This window comes from Dipteris shenzhenensis, chromosome 19 (assembly GCF_047967505.1).
Source record: "Dipteris shenzhenensis isolate YYH24624 ecotype China chromosome 19, Dip_SZ_1.0, whole genome shotgun sequence".
Taxonomy (NCBI): Eukaryota; Viridiplantae; Streptophyta; class Polypodiopsida; order Gleicheniales; family Dipteridaceae; genus Dipteris; species Dipteris shenzhenensis.
In genome coordinates, this window is record NC_141614.1 from 6,986,042 (window position 1) to 7,001,813 (window position 15,772).

The 15,772-nt window shown below is 39.9% G+C and overlaps 1 protein-coding gene across 1 annotated transcript; it reads right to left on the minus strand.

Moving 5' to 3' along the window:
- Positions 1–6,230: 6,230 nt before the first annotated feature.
- LOC147889999 (uncharacterized) lies at positions 6,231–6,757 on the minus strand. The gene has a single exon (XM_087391112.1). The coding sequence runs from the start codon at positions 6,686–6,688 to the stop codon at positions 6,413–6,415; it is 276 nt and encodes a 91-aa protein (XP_087247238.1). The 5' UTR covers positions 6,689–6,757; the 3' UTR covers positions 6,231–6,412.
- Between the last annotated feature and the right edge of the window lie 9,015 nt (positions 6,758–15,772).

Sequence of the window (15,772 nt, forward strand, 5' to 3'; positions counted from 1 at the left end):
AAATATGAATAGATCTCCTTGGCCAACAAGCTACCCACAACATCATCAAACTTCAATACTCTAATTTTGGTGAAAGAAGTGGAGAAGAGAATAGATAAAGAGGAGCATGCTGTCATTCCAGGAGCAATTGTCTTGCATTTTGATGGCTCATACAAGAAGAGTGTACATCAAGATAAAAGAGGTTATGTGATCAGTGATTCAGACAACAAGCTGATTCAGAAAGGAGGGAATACATCTGAAAGTCAGAAGCAATAGTGAAGCAGAGTACACAACATTATGTGAAGGGCTGCAAGTTGCTCTAAAGCTGAGAATTCAAAAATTAATGATTAAGGGAGATTCTCTGTTAGTGGTGAAGTGGCAGAAGTCAGTGATGATGAGTGAAGAAGAAGAGAATTCGGAATATCATCTCTGTTGGTCTCACTGCTGGACATGAATGTCATAACAGAAGAAAGGGGTTGCTAGAGATGTGTGAATAAAAATGTAAATAGTTTTTTCACTCGTTGCATGTTTGTGGGTAGGCACTAAGCCTTGCACATAGTCAAATAGTTCTGATCTTGGGATCTGTGAGCACCCTCTTAACAAAAGGATCTACTCCGATGTAAAAAACTCTTTGAGCTTATGAATGGATTTTTGCAGGGTTTCAGTGGGAAATGATGAGCCCAAGGTGTGGGTGCACTAGGAACTCTAGAGCATGGTATCCAATGTGTGTTGTATTGATGATGGGATGGCATGTGTTCTTAATTATTGTCTTGAGTCACATGTTTATGGTGTCATGAGAGTTTCTTGTTTGTTGTGAGCCATGTGAACCTTCTATGTGTCGGGATTGGGTTCATCATGTGTGATAGTCTGTGGGTAAATAAGCATTAAATGCTTGCTTGAAGCTAGTGTGTCTAAAGTTTGAACTTTGGGGATTTAATTACCTTGGCTCAAGTTCTTGGGGTTGTGGTTGGAGAGTGGTAAATTCTCATGGATGATGTGGATGGAACAAGCATGAGGTGGTTGGATTCTCTGGAAGAATAGGCGTGTACATGCATGGTGCTACATGGGTTGGATCTCGAAGCTTTTGAGTTGGGAAGGGTCGGTTGTTGCTCTTGTGGGGAGCTTCTAGATTGGGTGGGATCTCTACTGTGGGGGTTGGAGTACCTTAGATGATGGAGCGTGTGTGCTCCGTGAATAGGAGAGAAGTTGTGAGGCAGTTATCATCACATGAAGGATAGACGAGCGATGGCGGTGGTGTAATGAGAGTATGGGCTGGCTAGACATCGCATGGGCACGCATTAGTTGCTGGTCTAAATCCTCAAGGAGGGACTTTTAGAGAAAAAAAATGGACAAAGCTAGATTCATTAATAAAATTGCTTTGCCAGGGGTGAATTGACGAGGTGTACTATGAAAGGTTCAAGATGGCTTTGAAAGCGTTTATGCAAATTAATGGTGAAAGCAAGAGGGAAGTTGCACATCATGCATTACATGGTAATCTTGTCTTCATCATAATCTTTAGCACGCGATTTATTAAATTTTTTGCTGCTGAAAAGATGTTGGTCATGTTTGCATCATATTCTCTATGTGCACAGACCATGGTTTGTACATAATTATGGTCCTTTGTCCATTGGTGTCACTCATAACAATGCATTGCATGAGATGTTCAATTAGTTTTTTACATGTCTACTAAGTAGGACTTTGAAGTCTAAAAAAGTAAAAGAGGCAGAGAGGCATGGAGCATTGAGGGATCTATAGAGATCTCATGCTGTTGGTCAAGTGGAGCATGAGCCATCAGCAAAGGAGTTGATGTAGGTCGCGATCCCTAGTGAGTGATTTAGGCGGCTGATAAGGCCCTTCTCATTGCTTGCAAATTGACTCAGGAAAGGCTTATTGCATATGACGAATCTAGACATACGGATTGCTCATAGACTACACAAGGCTTGTGTACAAAGCTGCATGAAACTTGAGCTATAGATAGTGCATGGGTCGATCACCTAAAGCTGAATGAAGGTCATGGTGGTGTGCATATTGGTAATCAAGGGCTGGACGAGGTTGGCGCTTGAGAGCATGGTTTGCATATAGTAGGCTAGTGCTCTTGATTACAAGTTGTTTGATGCCTATAAGCTATTGGGATGGGCCCATATGTGTGACCACAAGCTGGCTGAGGCTGCAAGGAGGTCCGTACGTGCATTCACGAGCTGATGTTGTAACTAAAAAAGGTAAAGATGAAGCTCACCAGTAGGTTAGTCGCATAAAGGAAGAAGAGGCAATCACATGAAGGCCTACAGCAGAAGCATATCGGTCATCAAGGCATATTAGGAGCAGCTATCCATGTTAGGTCGAGGGTGGCAGATTTTCAATGGAGCAAATTGCAAATAGGGTGGCAGCTTCTGAGCATACGCGGCAGATGTTTCACTTGATGACAAAGAGATTTGGGTCTATTCATGACTATTGTCAACATGGGAGATATTAGCATGGGATTCATAGAGGAGTCAATGGAAGCTATGCAGATTTGAAATCATCAATATGGAACCGTGGATCTTGTGTATTTTGGTGTCTTCTCTCATTTTGAATTGTGGATCTTGTGTATTTCGGTGTCTTCTCTCAGTCAATTTGTGAAAATTTGTTTGGAGTTCATGTAACGTGGATACATGCTCTGGACACTGGAGTTTATGCTCTATCTACACGAGCTGCCCACACCTTGCTAATCCCATTGAAATCCTGGCTTCAGTTTGTCTCTATAGATGTAGTTAAAGTGAATAATGATTTTATCTCTTGAGCTTGGGCCAGAAGTACTTGGCATCTTGTTTGAGGGTTTTCATTTGAGATTATGCTTTCCCTAGTTCACAGAGGTTATTGGTTTATGGTAGTGCATGTGAATGATGAGGAGATGAGGAGTGGGTTGAAGTAGAATGGCTTCTTAAATACATGTGGCCTGAAGATGTACTAAGTGTTGATGTGTGCAAAGATGAAGACTTTGTATGAGTGTTATTTTGCTCTATGTTTTGTTTTCCAGTAGCATATTTAGTGGATGAGAGTGGCTATAAAGGCAGGATTGGCTCTATCACTTTTGTGCATCCAACGACCATCAATAAAGCATCCCACAAGGCAATCTGGGCCTATCAACGCATCCAATAAGGATTGCAATTCATCCTAATGGCCTGTAAAGCATCCACTGCATCTTTTGCTTCAGATTTTCTCTAAGGTTCTAGATTTTTGCCATGTGGCATTTTTGCTAAGGTAAGGTTTATTTGTTGGTAAACTACAAGGGTTGATTCCCGGTTTTAGATCTGTCTAGGATTTCAGAGTTCTAGATAGATATTTGTAGATTTTTTTATTGAGTCCTATTATGTAGTGACACCCATGTTTTTTTGTTGAGTCCTATTAAGCAATGACACCCATGTTTTGAGACACCCTTGGTTCTATTTTCACTAGTGATTATTGCCGTGTGGCAGTGATTTCTTGGATATACCTTATGCAAATCACTATGGTTATAGTTTAAGCCGTGTGCACTCATTTGTGGTTTTAGCCCTGTTAATCCATCGGAACAGACGAAATTCAAAATGGCAGCCTGCCCAAACCATGTGTGTCCGAATGTAGGGCGAGCTCAGAGAGACGAAACGTTTAAATCTCCACGGAATCGCACAAGAGTTGACAGATAGGGGTTTTCAAGCCTCTGGAATGTAATAGAACATACGGTTTCAAAAATCGTGGCCCCAATCATCGGGTCCAACACATGGGTTGAAAAACGTTTTTGCAAACAGATCTGTTTGTAAACACCACTAGAGTGTGAATGATGAGCAACACAAAAGATTTAGAATCTCTTGAGTCCACTGGAACTAACAGATGTGCGAATTGTTGTTTCAAACTTGAGTTCAAACACACCAGACAAGAAATTTATCACCGGGCACGTTTTTGGCTCAGAAAACCACCTAAAAACAGGCTTCCACAAGGTTCAAATACCACCTAGGCAACTCAAACAAGCATCCACAGGCTTTCACAAAGCTACAAATGCCACCCACACAACTGTACGGATGCAGAATGACCTCTTGGGCTTAGCTAGACCACCCACAAGTGTCAGATAGACCACTGAGGCTCTTATACCAGTTGAGAGTGCTTTCAACGAAAGCAGAACAGAAGAGGGTGAGAGCTAGAAGAGAGCCACAGAAGTTTTGGTGGGTGCAGAACACCCTAATCTTCTATGTCATTCATATATATATATATGCATTTGAGTATTGTACATAACTGGGGTTAAGGCATAGTGGCCTTTAACCCCCACAAAGGATCCAACTAAATCTTTCATTCGAGGCACATAGAATGTATAGCATCTTTTTATAATTGAAGTGTTGCTGTAATAGTTCAACAATAGTTGAACATGATTGAAGCTTTTTGACTTGTCACATATTGACATGGATTTTGCATTTTCTTTTTTATTATTGTGTGAGCACATGAGTATGCACTTGCTGGGATTGTTTTGGGCACTATGGCACCCATATCCATGGGTAATTGTTATGGGTTGATTAGCATAGAGTTCCCATAGAACAAATAGAGGGTTGTGATTGCTAAGTGATGGTAAGTAGTCATGGAGGGGAGCATATTCTGCTAATGGATTCATTGTGAAGTGAGAGATCATGCGCCCTAAGTGATGGTAAGTAGTCATGGAGGGAGTATATTTTGCTAATGGATTCATTGTGAAGTGAGAGATCATGCGCCCTAAGTGAGGGTAAGTAGTCATGGAGGGGAGTAGACTGTGCTAATGGATTCATTCTAAATTGAGAGATCATGCCCCCCCCCTCCCCCCCATGGATTCATTGTGAAGTGAGAGGTCATGTGCCCCCCTCCCCCACCCCAACCCACAAATCCATATAGTCCCATTCATATCTTCTTCATCAGCTTAAGGTCCCCTACCATACAACAATCATGACTTCTTTTACATTAGCAAACTATGTATGAGGGAATGATGCTATGAAAAAATAATTGGGATCAAGTTTGATGCATGCTGCATACGTATGAAAGATGTGAGCAATGATGGAACATGAATGAGGTATTGTATGGGTTCTTACAATTTTACTCACTTTCATTCACATTCCTTTGTAATAGCAATTCGCAATTGCATCTTGCAATGGGGCTTGCCAGTAAACAATGGGTTTATTCTCATGTTTTATGTGCCATGTGTATTATGCATACCTTGCCCATCTTCCATGCATCAAATATAGTCTTGGAAGCAATTTTCAAAAATGGATTCCCTCAACTAAGATCTCATACCTCTCACTTATCTACCATGCATCAAAATAAAGTCTCAGAAGGCAACTCTTAAGCATGGATGATCCGGTCTTGAAAGCCTAACCAAAGGACCGAGAGCCAATTCAGGTGGAAAGAGGCCCTGTACAAAGCCATTCCTGCATTGGAAATTGATTCGAGAAGAGTAGATGGCTAAAAATAAATCCAATACTAGTCCAAACAAGCTTATAATGTGTTGTTAAAAATTAACATTCTTCTAAACAAAGTGTTGACATGCAATTTGTGATTTGTAACAAAAGGTTGATTAGAAGGAAAGGAAGCAAGGACGAAACATAATGCATAACAACAACACCAAAAGAGATTGAAAGTCTACAAGTCACCATGTCTAGGTTATCAATTTCTTCAGCAAAGTTACCTAGCCAAATTTCTAAGATGTGAGCCCAATTGTGTGCATTCAAAATATTAATTAAGCTCATCATTTACTTTTGTGGTGTCCAAGCATGGGCCAGCTTTGGTCACAAAATAACCTTTCATTGGATTTTTGGCCTGCCCTCTGGGTAGCCTTAGCAACGCTTCAAATTTGACAAAGCAGAAATTAGGCATTTTTAGAATTTTTGAAAGTGCATTTTTCCTATTGGCCAATATGTTGACTCTTCTTCATTGGACTTGACTGCACACTTTAAAGTGATTCTCTCTCTCTCTCTCTCCTTTATCTCATGAAGTTTTCTCACACACCATCTCCACCTTTTCTCCCTCCCCGCCCCAATCCCTCCCCCCCTTCTCTCTCTCTCCCTCTCTCTCTCTCTCCCCCCTTTATCTCCTCGAGTCTTCCTCCACACTATTTCCTTTTTGTTTTCTTTTTTAATCTTGGGCAGGCCTTATGAATTATTAAATATCATTCACCTTGTTTAATTTAAAAAAACAAGCTCATAAGTAGATAAATTTAGAGGTTTTTATGGCCCCAAAATTTCTCTCAAAAAGTCGAGATGAAACTTTTGCAACAACCGGATTGAGTAATTCGTGAAGCGCTGATTTTAATAAAAGCTGAGTAACAATGTACAATCCTGTAAGGTCGTTTTAACGGACCGCCTAATTCGTGAACCAGTAACGGACTTATGGTGTAGCGACGGTGTAATGAAATTTAGACTAACTTAGCGAGAAAGAATTAGCAGGATCTCTGCTGCAAGGCAAATCACTTTTGCGTCTTCTTGTGGTACTGATCTTTGATCCATCGGATGCCCGATGCCGTCCCTTCCTTGACCTTCTTAGCACCAGTAACGACGACGATTTTGGCCTTATCTACGCTCTCGCTGGCGGCAGACTTGATCTTCCCGCTGTATGCCGCCAGTTTGCCGCTCTGCTGCTGGTTTTTCTGGCCGGATAATGCCTTCACATCGTCGCCCTGGTAGTCCCACTGGTCTGCCCAGGTGACGCCGTCGGAATTGTGATTCTGCACAGGGGTAGTCATGGAGATGGGACAGGAAACGAAGCAGAGGTGATAGATGGTAATAAGAGAAAAGGGAAACCGTAGCCGAGATGCAAAGACAGGGAGAGAGAGATAAAAGCGGGCTTACAGGCACGGCTTATATACTTGAGCTTGACAAGCTGGCAGTACCGTGTTGTCCACGTCACCCTTTCTTTTGAAACACAAATCTCCCACCTTACTAAGAGCTCTTTTCGAACCAGCTCAGCAAGCGTTCTAGAGAAATCTTTGTTCTAGAAGGGAGACCAACCTCCACTCTAGAGACTTTGACTCACTATGCCACCAACCAATAATTGTGATTTATCTAGAGGATGTCTAGACTCTAGAGCCTTTTTGGTCGTGCCCTTTAGGGAAGGTCTTAGTGACGGTTATTTTGAAAGATAAATTTATTTTATTTCGCCCATCCACCGTGGAAAACTAAAATAGGGGCTTCCTTTAAATGTTTTTGACATTAGGGGCTTCCTTTAAATGCTTCTCAAGTCCTTTAGGGAAGGTCTTAGTGACGGTTATTTTGAAAGATAAATTTATTTTATTTCGCCCACCGTGGAAAACTAAAATAGGGGCTTCCTTTAAATGTTTTTGACATTAGGGGCTTCCTTTAAATGCTTCTCAAGTCCCTCTGACGTTTATAGGGCACGCTTGATGAATGTTATTCATCTTCTTTCCTTGCTTACAAATGCATCCAAAATGATGATGCCACTCATGTGCCAAATCAACATTAACAAGATGCATGCATGCATCATCATTTTGTTTCAAGTCAATTGATAATATAAGTGAGGTAATGAATGCATAGTGAATGAAATAAATACTCTACCTTTTTCGTTGTATTGGTGACCTTTACAATGATCTCCTTGTTTGAAAATCTATGTATTGGATGTTGAATATATAATTAGAGAATCTCTCTCCATAGATTGGAAGTGACTTACATAAATCTTCCCATAAGCATTCATAAATTTACTTCTCATTTTTTCAATAAAACTTTCTTCGGCCGTTTCATTTTGCTTGTTGGATTTTCCTTCATGCATGTATCTTGTTGCACATAAATCTATTCTAGTTTTAGAAAAGCTTAGAAAATTCCTCAACAATTTTCAATTCTTGACTAGATTTTGTATATACATACATAAAGCTTGGTTTTGCCCAACACTTAATCATGCACAATCTTCTAGTGTAAGGGTGGAAAAACTCCCGTACCCCATGAAATCAGACCTCGATTGGATATCATCCCCCATTTTCCAAGCTAATTTAATCCTTGAATTAGGAGATTCAATGGGGTTTGAGATGCACGTGTGTGCAATAGGGTTAAAAGTAGAAAACATGAAAGCATACTACTTTGAGCATGAACATGCTTAAAAATGTTTATGCAAATGCCTACTCTGGTCCATGCTTTAAATTTGCAACTCTTATGTGACAATGTTTTTATCGATACTTGTTCTAAGCTGACATGGTTTATAGAGATTTTTTTGACACTTTTTAAGAGACCCTTATTTTGACATTTTTTCTTAAGTCTAAGGTGTTTTGGCTTGTGTGTGTGTGTTTTTTTTAACTTGATCTCTTTGATCATTGATTTTCTTATCTATCTTTTTGCCACCATGTCAGCATTTGAGTTACATAGAGTTGATATTTGAGTTGAGTTGTTAATGTTCTGCTCATGTGTTTTTTGTAGATGGCCTCAAGTCCATGGATTTGATGTTTGAAAGGATACTTATTCATTATGCATGATACAAAGTTGTGATAAGTAGATAATGCACTTTAACCATGAATGCATTACTTTTGGGTACACATGAGCATGCTAGAGTTTGTTCAACCTTTTTGAATCATTCTATAGAGAAGACACACGAGGGATAAAGTTGCCTAAGAACGTTTTACAATACATGACCATCCTAGCACACATAACACATGGCGAGCATCATTGGCCCTACATATGGACTGGAATGCCGACAACTATTCCATGAATGGAAGATTAAGGATGCCATCTCATGGAAAGGCATCAAGATATGTGGACAAAACATGCCAAAGTTCAAGGACAGGCACCGTTATCTATGACTTGGATTGGTAGTGGATGGTATGAATCCATTTGGTCATCAATCCACATCCTTGTCTACTTGGCCAATAGTCGTAGTAGTGAACTAGAATGTTCCTCCATGGCTCATTGTAAAGGACATGTAATGCTAGCGCTTATAGTCCTAGGGAAGCATAAGGTGAAGAACATGGGTGTTGTTGCTTAGGTGAATGAGTTGCAAAGTTTGTAGAATGGCTTTCAAGTCTATGACATATCTCAAGGCCAATTAACCAATCAAATCGTTAGCTAAGAGGAATTTTAATGTGGAATTTGGATGATTATCCCAACTTGCATGATCGCTTAGGTGCATATTATAATATGTGATCATTTTGTGTTAACTTGTGGCACTTTGACTCATGTTTGTCATTTTTAGGACTGGTTGTGTTATGATATTATGCTTGCCCTTCATGTGGAGATTGTTCACCGAGCTGCCAATCCAAAAAGCTAGGCGAGGTTGTATATGAAAACCACTAGATATTTCTTCCCATGGATCATCCATGCCATGTGCATCCAAGATTTGACATTCTTGAGTCCAATATTCCTAGACATGAAATCTAGGGATTGGATGAGACTTTGTTGGATCTTGGTATCCCAATAGCTCCATCTAGATACGTAGACTCTCGATATTTGATACGCTTCCTTATTAGAAATATTTGAAAATCTAGTACTTTTTGGATTCGATGCACATATCCAAGAATATGGGTAAAAGTGTATGGAGGCATATGATTGGTGAGATGAAGAGTATGGTGGTGCTTGCCAAATTAGAGGAGAAATATGAGGAAAGTGTTATCGCCAGGATGAAAACACCAATAGGTATAAGCATTGCTTGAAGGGTGCCTTTGCGGAAGGGAGACTTAGCGGTCTCAAGTTAGATGATTGGCACAAGCTACTAAAAAATTTCAATATTATAGCCTTTTACTTGCATTTGAATTTAAATAGTGGTTAATAATTACTATCACATTCATGTACACAATTATGTACTCTAAATTGGTTTACTAGGTTGTTTAACTAAAGATGTCAACAATGCCATCAATAAATTGAGTGCTTTTGTGAAGTATGATGTCAAAGTTATGTGAATATAATATTATCCACATCGAGAACTTTTCCACTTCCATTAGCTAATACATTTCTTTTGAACATTGGTGGATATTCTCATAATAAATAAGTTCATAAGTTCATAAGGATCCAAGCCATTGAAACTATATCTTACTTGATAAGGTATTCTTGATGAGTATTATGATGTCTAGCTGCATTTCATTGTACACCTAGTGGACGAAGTTGCTTATGCAAGGCGATGATGTTGTACTTGGAAAGATTCATAAAGTTATTGAAAGGGTATGTAAGGAAAAAAGAAAGACCAAAGGGAAGGGTGGCTCATGTGAGATTCAATGTTCTTTTTTATTGAGGTTTTGTTGCAATTGTCCCATCCGTGCCTTGACTTTGGGATGATAGAGATGATCCAATGGGGCAAAGGGAGAGATTGTAGAAGGGAAGGGGAAGCAAAGAATGATGATTGTATCCTTGGAATTGAAAGTAAACAAATTTTGTTTGTACAATTGTAGAGAAATGGATGGGAAGATATGAAGCATTATATTGATATCAAGACCACTAATTTCTTTTGTATATCACTACAACTTTGTATAGTTTTCATAAAGCAATTACTGTAGTCATTTGTTCAATTGCTTATTGTGATTTGTAGCATACTCGACTAATAAAGTTTCAAATAATATTATAGTCTCATTGAATTGTATTTTTAAAAATAAACCTCCTAAACTTGCAATTTTCTTCTTCTTGCGTGTTCTATAGCAGCAGAACTTTTCATTTCTTTGTAAAAGTTATTCTATTTAGTTATAAATCATAAGAAATGGTTTTTCCCTCTATATATTCTTATAAAGAAGGACATGCATAAGAACATTTAGTATTGTACATCTTGATAGAAATCTCTTATGAGTATGTGATATTTTAATTACACCATCAAAAGATTTAAATTTAAAAGTCTATGACCTAGCCATTTTTTCTTCTCTCTACATGTGAGGCAATCTATTGTATGTTTTATAATCATGGAGTAGTCAAATGTTGGTATGGAATCGACTTAAACCTAAAGATGTTGACATGGATGGATATCTATAACTTGCAATAGCATGTAGAGGCCACAATGGTAGGTTGTAAGAGCTAGTGTCCTCACGACAACTACCCACCTAGCCTGGTATGAAAGCAACATGCATCACAACGCATGTGTTTTCATCAAAGGTGTAATGGGATGACCATATCTATAGCCACATATTCTTGGAATCTATTGTGGGTTCTCCACTTTTTCCAATATGTACATGGAGGATGAACCGTCCATTTTCTTTTTATGAACTAAAGTTAAGGAGTGATTCTACACTACATTTGTTGTATATCTATTTATTGGATTCAATAAAGGTGCCAAAATGGTGGCAACTCAAATTGTAGAAGCAAAACTCCCAAACTCAATAAAACGATAATTTGATCTCTTTGATGATCGAGTGGGTGTATGGGTCAAGTCTCTACACACTCGTGCAAGCGCGCGCACACTTACACACACACACACACACACACACACAGAGGGAGAGAGAGAGAGAGAGAGAGAGAGAGAGAGAGAGAGAGAGAGAGAGAGAGAGAGAGAGAGAGAGAGAGAGAGAGAGAGAGAGAGAGAGAGAGAGAGAGAGAGGTAATGCACTCCTAAGGGAGTTTAGCTATCTAAGCCAACTTTAGGCCATCAACAATGAAGAATAAGTATCATTATTAGCCTTTGAGTACATTCTAGAATAGTTTAGGAGACCCTACCATGAATGTGATGTAAACATTTGCACCGTGGTGGGTTTAGGTTAGATGGGGTAGTCAGGCCATCATAGCTCTTGGCCCTCCCAAAAGTCAACAAGTGACCTAACATCATTGATACCAATTCTATACACAAAGAAAAAAGAGCTTTCATCGTAGAGAGTGAATCGGCATCATCAATACAAAACTCTATCCATGAAGTGCAAAGATGGCATAACTTTATCGGCACCCACTCCATCCATTAGGTGCAAAGAGTGGCCTAATGTCATCAAGACCCACTATATCTATAAGGAGACAATGCTAGTAATGTATGAACAATGGAAATAATACAATTTCTACATCCTTGATCTAAGTCTAAGCTCTATAGCAAGTCTATGTCAACGCATTAGTTTGATTAAGGAAAACTAATAAGAAAGCACAATGGGCATAGGTACACAGAGGTTGTTGGCAGCTTACCTATGGGTTGTGTAATGTGAGGACCATGAATCACAAATCTTGGTTAAGATGGTGGGGATCCCACTATGGCCCTGCCTTTTGGAGTCATTATAAGTCCAAGTGTAAGTAGCTTGATAAGGTACATGAGTGAAAGAGAGGAGAGAAAAGATGTGAAAAGGTGTATGTGTGTGTGTATGTGTGGTGGATGGGCCATTAAATAAACGTGTGGACAAGTGCCTATTTTGGAAAAAGTAATATAAATGTGCTGCCATACAAGAGACAAAGAGAGCCTCCATCTTTAGAGAGAGATACCTAAAAAAAGACAAAAGCTTTAGGATAAAAGACAAAAAAAACATTTAGCACTGTTAGGAAAGGAAGTCAATTTGAGTGACTTTTAGTGTGTTCTAGAGTAGTATTATACTACTTTATATCCTAGAGTGCCACATGTCACTATGGGACTTATCCCAAATACATTTGACACTTAGAGTGTGTGTGCCTATCCTATAAAGGCATTGTACTTTCTCATGTCAAATCTATCAAGCCTCAAGCCTTTCTTGATCATGAATGTAAGCACTTTGCTTAGTTGTACATTTCTTTCTAGTATTATTTCATTTTCATTATGTTTGCCTAGTCTTGCTTTTCTACTTTCCTTTCCATATCTTGCATCTTCATATGGTATCAGAGCTAGGCTATCTTCCAAGAGGTTGAGGTAAGAGATTGAGGACATGAAGCCTCTCTCCCTCATTCCCCCTGGAGGAATGCCTTCTCTAATCCCATCTTGAGCTCAACCTCTCTTCCACCATGAGCCTCACCATTGGAGAGCTTTGGAAGTCACTTCAGCCCATCACTTCAACCAAGAGATCGTCACTTTAGCCTGAGCTTCAATTCGTGGGAATCAGCTCGCCATTCAGTTTGTGGGATTCAACTCACCACTTAGCTCTTCATCAACTCGACACTTAGCTCTTTAGTTCGCCACTCAGCTCACCATTCTCCTCGCCATTCAGCTTGCTATTCTCCCATGTATCTACATGCAACCTACAGTTCTGCCTGCTCCTCTATTCTGCCCGCTATATTTGATCCACCCGCCGCCATTATTCTCTGCCCGCTACTGTTTTGCCTGCCATTATTCTATGCTCACTACTATTCTGCCCGCCATCTATAGCTGCTCCTCCTCTGCTCCATTGTGCCCACTATCTCCTCTTCTACATCTCCATTGTGCGCGCCATTTGCTCTTCCTCTTCTATAGCTTCATTCCGTCCATCACTCTCACTATCTTGCTATCTCTCCTAGTTGTCAGCTTCATGGGTTCCATTTCCACCAACTCTCTCCTTGTGGACAAATTCAAGGGGGACGGATTCCCAACATGGCAAACAAAAGTTCAACTTCTTCTCATGAAGGAGAATGTTTGGGATGCCATCGAAGATGATGAAGCACTTGAGGCATCAATGGAGCCTCAAATACGCAAGCTTTGGAAGCAACACAATTCGAGGGCCATCACAATCATTGGGCTTTGCCTAGATGATTCATTGATTCATCATATCGACTTCAAGTCCAAGGCTAAGGAGATTTGGGCACGCCTCGAGAATATATTTGGTAACAAGATCACCAACTCCAAGGTTTTTTTGAAAATGCAATTTTATAAGTTGAAAATGGAAGAGTCTGATACCTTGAGTGCACATATAGCAAAAATTCAATCTTTAGTTCAATAACTCTCCAACTTGAAGTGTTGCCCGGATGACGAAGACAAAATGGCTGTCCTCATGACAAGTATGGAAGGGATTTCTCGCTTTGAGAATGCCCTTGAGGTACTTCGCATTGCATCCACTACCTTCGAAGATATGGTATCTCTTCTTCTTGAAAAGGATCGCCGCAACAAAGAATCTCCATCCTACTCAGTGGATACTCCACACGCTCTTGCCTCTTCCACCAACAAATGGAGACCTAGGCCATCGACTCCACCAGCACGAGGAAAGACATTCAAGCCATTCAAGTGCACATATTGCAACAAGCTTGATCATATGGAGGACGGGTGCTACCAGAAACTTGCTCAACAACAATCGAACGATCATGCCAGTTGGGTGGCTTCTGCCACCAGTGATGCTGCCCAACAAAGATGACCATCTGACACAGGATCATGCTCTTACTGTCTGTCTCCAACATCTAGAGGATGATGAAGATCATGATTTTGCTTTCTAAGCATGTTGTACTTGGGTACTCTGCCCTGGGGGTGTTTCCCAAAAATGAATGCAATAAATCATATGTGTGTAGTCAATAAAGGTACTCTGCCTTGGATAGTCCTCCTAAAATGATGTATTTCTTTTTTATTTTTAGTGTGTGGCTCCATGTTCCTCATTAGTCTTTGGAGCCAGGAGGGGATGTGCTATGGGAGCCATGTGTTTTTGGCTTTGATAGGTCTATTTGTTGGTGCATTGGTCTCCTAGACCTCTGAGTTGATCATGCATCCGTGCATGATGAGCCTTTGAGCCATGCTAGATGAGATTTCTATGTTATGCTCACTAGCCTCTGAGCCATGCTCACTTGCCTCTGAGATTTTGTGGGAGCCATGTCTAGTTCTAGACCGCATGCACAGTTTTGATGACCGTCATTATCATGACTTTGGTTCCATTCTTGTAGTCCCTCACCTTTCCTCCATGGGGGGGTGTTAGGAAATGGAGTCAATTTGAGTGACTTTTAGTGTGTTCTAGAGTAGTACTATACTACTTTATATCCTAGAGTGCCATGATGGGACTTATCCCATATACATTTGACACTTAGAGTGTGTGTGCCTATCCTATAAAGGCATTGTACTTTCTCATGTCAAATCTATCAAGCCTCAAGCCTTTCTTGATCATGTAAGTACTTTGCTTGGTTGTACATTTCTTTCTAGTATTATTTCATTTCCATTAAGTTTGCCTAGTCTTGCTTTTCTACTTTCCTTTCCATATCTTGCATCTTCAAGGACCTCCACAAGCAAACAAAAACCTTAAACCCTAAACACATTAGAAGCCCTTAAACTTCTACTAACCCACATTTAAGCCTCATACTAACCATAATTTGCAAGGTCAAATTGACCAAATGAACTAACTTCAAAACTATGGCCCTGATTAGCAACTCACTAACCAAGTCATCCCTTAGGACCCTTGTAGTGCCAAAAAACAAGCAATAAATGATGTGTTAGGAAAAGGACTCAACAACAAGCCCATGTCTTTTTTCATGTAGGTAACAATGAGAATCGATGAGTAATTGTAGACTCGATGGCCAAGGGGATAGTTGAATGCTAGTGTTCCAAAATCTTTAAATGATGATTGAATCAATGCAATTTAGTTGCTACTTATGCAAACAATTATGAAGGTTGAAGAGTCCATCCTTGATGAAACCTTGTAAGCAACTGTTGATGCAGCGTAGAGACAATCTCAAAGGCTTGACCTTGTGTGAGGACCCTCCGATGTGATGTGAGGCACATCATGTATATATAGCTTGCCTTGCCTTGTGTAATAAAAGCCATCTTTCACTCAGAAGAGATCACATTTCAGGTCTTAATGTACGAGACATCAGACACACAATAGGCAAGAACATATTGTAAAAGTTATTGCTTGCATTTGAATAAATCAAAATTTACATATATAAATAATGTACTTGGTGTGGTTCCATGATGTAGTTGGTCTAACAATCTAGATTGTGAATCCAATTAGGGAGTTCAACTCCTTACTTCTTTCTTTACATTGCTTCATCTATAGTCCATCCTTCTTGGATGTTCAAAGTGCCTCGAGCGA

Coding starts and splice junctions, on each gene's coding strand:
- LOC147889999 (XM_087391112.1), bottom strand. CDS start 6,688: ATGACTACCCCTGTGCAGAATCACAATTCCGACGGCGTCACCTGGGCA.